General features: G+C 36.6%; 1 protein-coding gene across 1 annotated transcript; it reads right to left on the minus strand.

Annotated features, from left to right (window-relative positions):
* Positions 1 to 2,477: 2,477 nt before the first annotated feature.
* On the minus strand, positions 2,478 to 4,746 carry LOC127873881 (cell division control protein 42 homolog). The gene is made up of 2 exons (XM_052417984.1): positions 4,327 to 4,746; positions 2,478 to 4,083 (listed from the first exon to the last, which is right to left on the minus strand). The coding sequence occupies exons 1-2, from the start codon at positions 4,537 to 4,539 to the stop codon at positions 3,700 to 3,702; spliced, it is 597 nt and encodes a 198-aa protein (XP_052273944.1). The 5' UTR covers positions 4,540 to 4,746; the 3' UTR covers positions 2,478 to 3,699.
* Positions 4,747 to 11,231: the final 6,485 nt, after the last annotated feature.

Raw genomic sequence — 11,231 nt, forward strand, 5'->3', positions numbered from 1 at the left:
GAAATACATGTTAATCAATACATATAGATGCAATTTGAAAGTGTGCAAAATTGTCATTAAATCTATAGCCTAGTTAGCAAGTAATTTATTATTTTTCAAACGGTTCCGCTTTTAAAACAGAAAGTAGGATTTCTAGACGTATACGTCCATTTCGACACTCGCGATTATTTTTAAGTTTTAAAGCGCAAAAAGACGGATTTCTACCTTGTAACCACCAGATATATTCTATTTGGCATAGATAAAATATGTTTCTTATTTATACTTAAATTTACTATGCCAAATAAGTTGTGTGGCTTTAATATTTATTACTATATGGCTATGACCTGTTTTGCAATATAGAAACTCATTGTCACTGGCAACGCGCCCACAGAAATATTTATGTATTAAAATCAAAATAGTTCGTATCAGATTTAACCACACTAACATAACAGTCGCATGTTATTTATTATATTAAACAAAATCTGCCCATGTTGATATAAATGAAATATCACCATTACACATGAAATCATGGCTGGAAATGACAAATCATTCATGTAAAAAATGTAAGTGTTCCGCCTCAATATGTAATTAAACGCGGTAAAAAATGTTTTATATATAGATTCACATTAAAGAGTGATTTAAGGCACAATATTTACTTTTATTATGTTATATTATTCATGTTGTTAGGCAAATTATTGCAATTCCTTGGTACAAAGAAATACATATTATTTAGCAAGCTTTTAATAAAGTTTTAATCGTAGAAAATAATTGTATTTCCTTGTTTTTGACAAATAAAATATGCGAACAAAGATATTTGAAAAGAGGCGACAAAAATCCCAAGTACTACATGTCAAACGGCCGTTATTGCGTTATTGTTGTTGTTGTTGTTGTTGTTGTTGCGTTATTGATTATTTGCCTCTCGTCGATAGATTTACAACAACAACAATAGATTTATTGGATGTGTTATTTTTTAATTGACTCGATCAATAATCTGTAACTGCAGCTATTTTGAGATCATCAAAACATTTTCAATCAGTCAAAAAAGCTTTATCACGTTGTTCATTTATAAAAAGGATATCTTAAAAAAACATCCGATCGGAAATCTATTGAGAACTTCGCGCAAAGTGTTGGTAAGAATTTGATGTTTGCTTGTCTCTACATCGCCAAATGTTTTAATTTGAAACCATTCAAACTGGAATGCATGTTTTATACCGTTTTATTATTGTTGAAAGGGGGATTACAGAGCGTTCAAATAAACTATAGCAAAGGACACCATGAGAACATGTCTGTGTTTATGAATACGCTTTAAGTTAACCCATCTATGCCTGGTGGACTCTCCCATCCTTCTTAATTGTATCAATGTATTTCCAAAATTAGGGATGTCTAGTATATTTATTTCTATATTTAGAATATTTCTTACAGAAAATCCTTTAAGCAAACAGCGCAGACCCTGATGAGACGCCGCATCATGCGGCGTCTCATCTGGGTCTACGCAGTTTGTCAAGGCCTTTTTTCTAGACGCTAGGCATAAATGGTTTAATACTATTTTTTGGTGGATACTTTTTTTGGCGCACTGTTTCTGCGTTATACAATATTACCAAGTTGCGTGCCTTAAATGATATCGAGTGTGATCGTCACTTCATAGACAGCAAATGTGTATGCCAATGAAGTCACTTGCGAATTGCCTATTCAAGAAGCGATATTAACAACCTGTAAAGGGTATTCGGTTCCCACGGATATTGGTTTCTTGGCTAATTTTGCCAATGCGAACAGTAGGCATACCCACTGTCTCAAAGTTAACAACGTTCCCGGCCAAATTTAAACGTGTCACTTTCATACTGCCATGCGCGGTCAACTTCTTGCCATTTAAAACAGTATATATCTGACTTGTGGGTTTGAAAACAGACTTCTGTTAACTGGTGTCCTGCGCTATCTCACGATCGGCGTATTATTCTGTCGGTTAAGTACTTAATCGGTCGGAGATAATTTCAGATTTAAACTTTGCAAATTGATGTTTCTGTCTGATAAAGTTATGTAAACATTTTAAGAGCTTAATCAGCTCGTGGCGAACTGGCTTTTCAAGAACTTAATTTAAAGTTTAAATGTCTTCAGAAACGCATTCAAATAGTTTGTATGTCTAATGTCGGAGTCGTTTTCTTAATAAATCGGATAATCTGATATCCAAATGTAAACATAGCACCTGATTGTTGTTATTGTCTGCATATTAAAAGCAAATAATTTATTTCTTGAACCGACAAAGCCAGCGAAAGGAAACGTGTATTTAAAAGATTATGAGATAAACATTTTGCACCCGTACGACTGGTTTAGCTTAGAGTTCCTTAATCACTTTTTGACCTAAAACATTTACTGAAAATCAAGAATTCAATTGTCGTCCATAATCGGCGCCGTCGTTGCCGTCGTGGTCATCAACAAATCAACAACAAGAACAACGTCGCATTATCCTTTTTTTTAATTGTAGACATCAACAAACGCAAAGCTTTTGCAAAATTTTCATTTAATATTTTAAATCATATAGAATTATTTTCATTTCAAAATCAACACAATTGTGGCAATAACAACAAAAACAATAAAAATAACATTTTTTATGGTGTTATATTACATTTCTCACTTAATCAATTTATAATCAGAAAGCTGTAAATTAAAATATGAGGAAGCAAATTAAACTGCCGCCAATGTCACCGTGTCAAAATTAAGCAAAGTCATATAGCTCGAGTTTCCGTTGTAATGAAATAACATCGAGCTTGTCAAAACCAAGCGGTATTCGGAATGTAAAATGTCGCCATTAACAATAACCCATTATAAATACAACATTCTGACTGGCTGTTTGAAAAACGTAATAGGTACAATTAAATCTTTGACATTTTCTTATAACAATCATCGTGAATATACGTGCTTAGTGAAATGTTTATTAAACTGAAACGTTTACTAATTTCTTAACCAAAGTTATAATATGTATTACTGTTTTTATTGAGATATATGTTGCATCAAATATTTATATATTAACAGAAGACAAAATACAGATTCTTAAACATGTACTGTTTTTATTTTACAGTTTAAATTTACAAAGAAAGCTACATTGATTTGTTACAGTAAGCTTGACAATACTGAGATCTGACAGTTTGTTTTTATTTAACAAAAACAATTAATGGACTAGACATGTACACAATACTGTAATTACATTGTGGCATAAGTGAACATCATATATCGGCACAACTTATGTCGATTTGCCAGCATTAACAAGTGGTCAGAGTTGACATGTAGTCCACTTATTTGTTAGCCAACTAATTATCGACCCGATCTCTCGTTGTCAAACTAATTAGCACATCAATCGTATTAGACAACCAGCCCTTAATTGTCATTATCGAGATTGTCCACGAACTGGATTCGTAGTCATCTACCCAGCGAGCTAATTGATTATGACAATTAAACACACACGGACAGTCCCGCATACAAGTATAACGATAGACAAATCGCTTTATTTCCCTTCTCGGAACGTCAAGACGACACGCGCAATGATGCCAATGTACTGAGGTTCAAACACCAAGTAACTCCGCCTCGAAGCGTTCGTCGACTGCGGCGAAATCACGAAATGCTTTACAGTCTGAGATTCCGATCCATTCTCGAAGTACCACCTTACGCATGATCATTGTTCTGTTGGGATGACAGAATGAGGAATGTCTTAATTACACACATGGGCGCTCACCTGCCCAGGAATTTGTTGACAATGTTCGACTTCCGTTTCCGGTACTTCAAGGCGGCCTGAACCACTTCCGCAAACACGGCCTTCACCGAGCTCGGAGAATTGACCGAGCACTCCACATGCGTGAGCGCGCCGATTTCCCTCGCTAATTCCGTTCCCTCGGTAATGGATACCGGAACATCGCAGTCATAGTCCATGGTGTTCCGGAGATCCGTCTGTGTCGCCACAAGGATGATTGGACGCTTTCGATTCATGTTTTTCTTCATTTCCGGCAGCCAGAAATCGCGGACGCTCTCAAAAGAGTCTCTGTCGACCGTCGAGTAGCAGACGACAAACACTTCACTGTCCTCATACGTAAAGCGTCGCAGACTTTCGTAGTCATGCTGGAATAGGAAAAAATAATAAGGTTAAATTATTATTCCATAGATGTATACCTATTTACATAAAATCATACTGTATAAAATAATCATATTTCGATAAGCTATTTCCGACCTATTATATTAAAGAATAGTCAAATGTAATCTGTTTAATTCAATAACAACAGTACTCAATTACTACTAATGAAGCTAATACTAATAAATACTCATGATACTTAAAATGCTTTTAATGCTTAGACATCAACTGACCTGTCCTGCGGAATCGAAGATGCTAACGGTATAGTCGTCGCCGTTAACGCTGCTCTTTCCGGCATAGTTCTCGAACACCGTGGCCACGTACTCGCCCAGCGCCGGTGCAGACGAACGCGCGAACGCCAGGGACAGACACGTCTTGCCAACCATGCCGTCACCGACGAGTGTACACTGGATCATGTTCATTTGCCTTTCAATCGTTACAACCATTGTAGAGAATAAATAATATTTTATAGCCACCACAACTTCACAATATAATGTCCTATTTTGTTATGTATTCCTATCCGTATTTTTATCGCACTGTGTCTTCCTATTCTCACTGTTTTGTCCTCATAGTATGTATCAATGCTAAATATAAAATAATCTTTTCTTAGAAGCACACGATTTTTTTCCTTAGCTCTGCTTCTTCTCGCTGTGTCAACTGACGCACTGTTCTATACTGGTATTGCGCGCTATATATATTGGTTGGGTTGTATGAAGCCACGTGACTATCGCTACATTGTAATCAGCTGATCGCTGTACTGTATACACCGGTGAAAAACACCTCCTGCCGAGCCATTTAGCGCAGTTTTTGGTCAGTGCTTTCAGAGATTATCTTCATGTGGTTGAAATTTGAACAAACAAAAAACATAGAAAATAATTGTTTTCCTTAAAGTTTCATTTCGAGGTTATACAGTTCGGGAAGATAATGTTATGAAGCTCATATCTTTGTAACACATTTGTTGTAAAAATGCTCATCTACTTAAGGTCTGTAAAGTGACTTCTCTGCGTGATTTTTATTTTATTGAAGCAAAATATTGTTAATTAACTGATGCGGTTGTTTGAACGGTAGAATTTCAAGCACGGGATCTCGTGCTCGACTGTACGCCGGTGTGACGTATCACGCGCAGACCAATAAAACTTCTTGTTCCCATGATGAGCTCGTATATCAATCTCCGCAAGATAATAATTTACGCAACATTACCTGTCAGAAAAGCAAGTAAAACTCTATTTATTTTCAACAGAAGTGCCAGGGATGTTAACTATTAAGCAGTAATTCAACATAACTCGTGTGGTTATTATATAATAACATCCACTCTTTTTTGTGTGAAAACTATGTTCAATTGTTGCAGAGACGTAGATGTTGTCTACGTCTCTGATTGTTGCAATTTGCTTTAATATGCCATTCTATTAAAATTAAATAAAAAACAGTTCGGTATTAAAATACCTGAATGGCAACTACAATTTCTGCAAAAAAAACAGTTATTTGAAGCTGTTTTTTTTAAATATTTTAGACTCGATAAACACTTAAACTGACAATGGTAGTTTTCATAAACGGGCTAAAGTGGGGCTACTTTAATTTACTTTAAAGTAAAGTATATTTTCCGTTCCCGTTGTGCATTTAAGTATACTCAACAGTACCCGGGGTACATTTAAGTAGTACCCGGGCCAACAATGACCAATCGAGCTAAAGTGGGTCTCATGCAAACGACTGATTAGCATACTTGACATGGGACACCCGGGTTCAAACCTGATCCGTAAGTATTCAGTGAGAAATCTCCGCCTTTAGGACGGTAGGTTGCCAGGATCTATTAGTAGACTTGTTATTACGTGTGGTTTATATTATATTTACAAATATCTTATATGTACTTTATAGTAAAAATTGGAATGAATACTTAATGAATTAAGATTGTTTGAATGTTCGATTTTCATTAATCAGTTCTTTTTTTTAACTTATGATCCAAATACCCAGACTAACGAACGTGAGGAAAAAAGTAATGATTGCCTGATACCACTACCGGTATCTTAGAAGAAATGTTATGTTGCAAACGATAATGAAATTGATACTTATTGCAAACAAATTGAATTAGTTAATATTTAAGAAACTATATACTGCATGGATAATCGTGGATTGTTTATTTAAATAAAGCAATTAAAATAATTAGCCGTTTGAAGGTAACGCTATTCGGGTTACCTCTGTTGTCTTAACTGCAAACACTGAAATGTGAATAACAACTCAATTATCTAGGACAATAGATTAAACACGGTGTATAAGCACCCTTGCAAACTGACAGATAAGCCCACGAAAGACACCGATACCCTCTTGTTTGCCAATTATCATCACATTTATAGATGCAAGAAGCTGTTACCCAAACAATAACTGATATACGAACGTCGTCTGCACTTTTCCAGGGACCTATACAAACAAAATTTACCAAACATGCGACTTTTAACTTAAAAAACATTCGTTGGTTGTTTATTTTATATACAAACTGAGTATTCTAATTGGAATTTAGGATTCGAATATTCGGCCGTTTTTCGAATATTTTAATATTCGTTCTTTATCATTGCTTAGTGCTATACAGTTATGGCGCATCACAACCAGAACGCAACACATCAGAACAATCACGAGCTGCGACATAAACAATAGCTACCGGTATTACATGGGACACCGCATCGTACGCCGTTTACGTCAGCATTGATCTGACTAACGGCTTTAAATAAAAAAGTTTATCTCAACGTCAAGACGATACCTGAGTTGAGTCCTACTTTCGCTGATATATGCGGTTACTTACTAGCTCTATATCAGCTTTAATTTAATATAAAAAAGGAACTATGTTACTTGCATAGGAATATGATTTAGCATGAAACACAGTTTTAATAAACAGAAATGTATTAACCTAGTAGATTTAAATCTCACTCTTTTGTGGTGATGATTTAAAGGTAGTGTGTCAATAAATTACAGGGACTAAAATGTAGAAGCTAATTCTAACCGTAAGTTGTAATCATTCAAGCACTACACAGGAATTTGATTGTCGCTAATATTAGCGAATCATTAACGCTAATTTAAATCAATTTCGTGATATTTTCATATCGCCTGAATCGATACGTGAATATTTATCGCCAATGGGCGTATTATTTTGCCACTTGAGAAGCTTTGAAGAATGTTAACACCGATTGTTTATTTATGTATGGTAATTACGGTATTTTGCATCGTCACTGAAAGTCCGCGAGGTGTTTATAAACTCACTCTCGTCGTACCATAATAGTTTATGAAATGTTATGAATTCGTTTTAGTTCACCAAGAAGAAGAACATTAATTGATTACAATAAACGGTGTCGGTGGAAACTATGATGGATTGGCGGAATGCAGTATATCATCTTTTGAACTGCTTAGACAAAGTAAAACAATTCTTTGATATGAGTCTGTTCTGTGAAAACGGTGCTGAATGTACTTGCTTACAGTATTGTCTCAGATTGACATGTGCAGTCCGCATCGGCGAATCAGGGACGACACTTTCCGCCTTTATTGCAGTTGGTTTTACCCTTTCCCATTTAGAAGCAAAGTGAAAATGGCTCTGTGCATACAGCATAAAACCAGAACAGCCTGCGAGTAAGGCGCAATCTGTTCAGGTTGTATGCTGCTCGTCAGTATCTACGGGTTGGAACTAAAACCTTTCAAACATGAATTTAGTTAGAAAGGTATTTAATTAAAATTAACTTTCTCAGGGACTCCAAATGCGTGAAAATACGTATATAACTGGTACTGGGTTAAAGAAAGTCTCTTGATTAGTACAATAAGGTTTGTAACACCAATTAAGGCGATTAAAGGGATCGGGCAAACACGGTCATGATGCGTGCCAAATATCCCACCGTCTCAATGGACACCATGCACGCGAACCATGTGCATCCCTCAACAACATACCTATTCTGTTTATGGACGTCAATCTGGATCAATCCAGAAGGTGATTTGTTGTGCCGCAGGGAGATCACAGAAGTTGATTGCCGCTACAAAGGAAACGGTAACACCGCGCTTCTATCAATTGAATAAGAATGTCGTTGTTTGAACATAATCGACATCACTCATCGCTTACAAGTATCTCGGACGCGATTATATGTATGAGAGTAGCACATTGGTGCGAACCTGATAATTGAACATTACTTATCGATTATGCATGCATCTTGAATTTATGCGCGTGCATTAACTAAATTTATGAACTTATAGAATCATCAGATTTGACATTGTGGGCGTCTTTTAGGTCGACCGAATTAGCATTTCGGTGCTGAATATTGTTAGTATGAGAAATACAAAATATATTGCCCGATGTGTCCCCCAATCTTGTTTTAGAGAACTTCAATTTAAAAGATACGAACATATAATGACATTTTGCAAGTGAAACTTAAAAAAGTATGACATATATGTTGCTATAATGTTTTACTGTAATGCTAAGTTTTAAACAAAATCAGTCAGGTCGTTGACATACCACAAATGGATCGAACAAATCGATGTTTAATGTGCTTCCATAATACATGCACATAAATATGTGCCAAAATGGATACCGGCCAAAAGTACTCAATATAATAATGACAAGAATGGTCTATTGGAGATTTTATAAAAGAGCATTAGCGATTATTCATTTTATTGGAAAGTTTTGGGTTCAACGTAGATGGGCTGTTAAACATTAGCTTAAAATACTCAGAATTAACTACGTAGAGCTTATCAATTCATCAACATTTATATTGCAAATCGGTGTGTACACACAACCAAAAGGATTAATCAAGAATTTGTAAGTTATTTAAGAGAAGTTACAAAGGCCTCCAGGCAACAATTCGATACCCGGCGAACCGGACGACCCGTACACGTCGGTCGAGAGCAACGTCCTTACTGAGATATGTCAGTGTCAAACGCGAGCGACACGGCTTTGTTTTACCACGTAACAGCGACACGGGAGCTGGCGGGGCGACACCTTATCCTCCAGTCGCGCCGATATCACCCCGCTAGATCCATATCAATAACCGAAGTGAATGAAGGTCCCTGTGGCTCACAGGTATAATTGTTACAATCACTTAAAACAAAGCAATTAATAACATAATACAATGCCATACGAGTATTTGTTTGTTTGAGCACAGAGCGGGGTCGCGGTGTATAGACAAGCCGCTATTCAGGCAGTGTCGTGTGATTGAACAGACCAAGGCAAAGGTGATCAAAGAGCACAATTTGTTTGGTGTCAATAGAAAAACAAATACTCAGGTTTCAAATTTAGTTGTAAATCAGTATCTCTTGTTTTTCATAACAGTTTTCTTTTTCTTTGTATCAGAGAGACATACAAGGCCTTGCGGTCCAGTAATGGCTCTGGACCCCCCCCCCCCCCCCCCACTGCACAGACTGCACGCTGGGTCGCAGATTTTGTTTGCGCTATGCTCAAATCATCTGTTTGAGCCCTTTGGTCGGGTTGAGCCCTTTACAGCAAAATTTTTCAATAATCTTGTAAGAAGAATTATACATTTAGCAAAATATACGTGGTTGATTAAGGTTGGTGTTGGCGAAAGAAATAGAGTTGTATCAATGAGATCAAATATAGCGAAAGCCGTTTTCTGCGCAGTTCTTAGCTGCGTCACACGCCAATCATTTGCGGTCTGATGCGCCAGATTTCGAAGTCTATTTCGCTTTGTTAGACAGTATTGATCATATACCTATGGATACAGAACAGAAATACACAAGCCTTTTCATAAGAGATAAAATTGTTTCATGCTGAACACGCTGGTTACATCCTTGCAAAACGCACGTCAGTGTCCCTTTTCATACCATATATATTTAACCAAAATAGGAAGTCAATTAAATTACCTATTAATGTAAATGTGATTACTGTTTGTAGAGTGCATGTTTTCTATTTCAAACAGTTTCTGGCCTACTGGGGGGGGGGGGGGGGAATTTTATTGAAATTTTATTTGATGCATACAAATGTCAGCTATGGTGAAAAGCTGGGTTAAACAGCTAGGCCGAAAAATACCCACGTTTGAATGCGAAACTGTGCTGCAATGTGATGGTGTATAATAGAATGTAATGTTGGTTTACTTGTCAAGAGGTTGATGAAAACTTCAAGTTACTGTTGCTGGAAGTACCAGTAATACGTAAGCGCGCCACTTATGCCATTTCGCGGATATCATTCTTACTTACTCGTTACTTGGAAGTAAACATGGGCATTCTTCGAGTGTATGTCTTCAAGCTAATAAGTAAATATTGCATCACGTAAAACAATCAATTACATGAATACTCAATTATGCATTTGGGCCGTGCTATGTGAAAAGGGGGGTTTAATACATGTGCGTAAAGGGTCATCCCAGATTAGTCTGTGCAGTCTGCACAGGCTAATCTGGGACGACACTTTCCGCTTTTATGATGTGTTTCGTTTCAAGAAAGTCTCTTCTTAGCAAAAGTCAAGTTTTGACTGAAAGGGTCGTTCTTGATTAACCTGTGCGAATTGCACCGGCTAATCTGGGACGACACTTTACGCACATGCATTAAACCCCTTTTTCACAGAGCACGGCTCATTTATAAAAGACATTATTATTACAAAAGCGATTTCATGATGGGATAGTGAATTGGTATTTGCTCGATGTCTATAAGCGAATAGATTAGATCGTCATTGCGAATACGGATATACCGGTACATGCATTTGAGATTCCGCGAATTATAAGTATGCGACAGAAGATTTTGTTTGGAAAACGACTTCTCCAAGAGACAGAGTTGTGTTTGTTTCGGGAACGAGGAGTCCACTATTCTGTGGTAGTCTATATGTTTATAATTATCCTATACTGAGATGAGATCAATATCGAAATTTTCGGAAAAAAAGCTGTTAAGGATGGTGTGAACTTAGATTATTGACGTTTCGTTTTGTTATTCTAACATATGAATGGCTAAAGGAATGAAATCATTGTCAGATAATTTCCACAATAATTCAGTAGTTGATATTTCCACTCCGCATGTTTTATACAGGGTATTCACCCGACGGAAGCTAACTGATTGGGTACATTACCAGAGTGAGAATTTGTGCAAAATGTAATAAGGATTTATTCATCATTCAGTGATAAAAGATCAGAGAAATCAACGCTAAGGCGATTGTCTAGGTTCACACTAGTCT

This window comes from Dreissena polymorpha, chromosome 3 (genome assembly GCF_020536995.1).
Source record: "Dreissena polymorpha isolate Duluth1 chromosome 3, UMN_Dpol_1.0, whole genome shotgun sequence".
NCBI lineage: Eukaryota > Metazoa > Mollusca > Bivalvia > Myida > Dreissenidae > Dreissena > Dreissena polymorpha.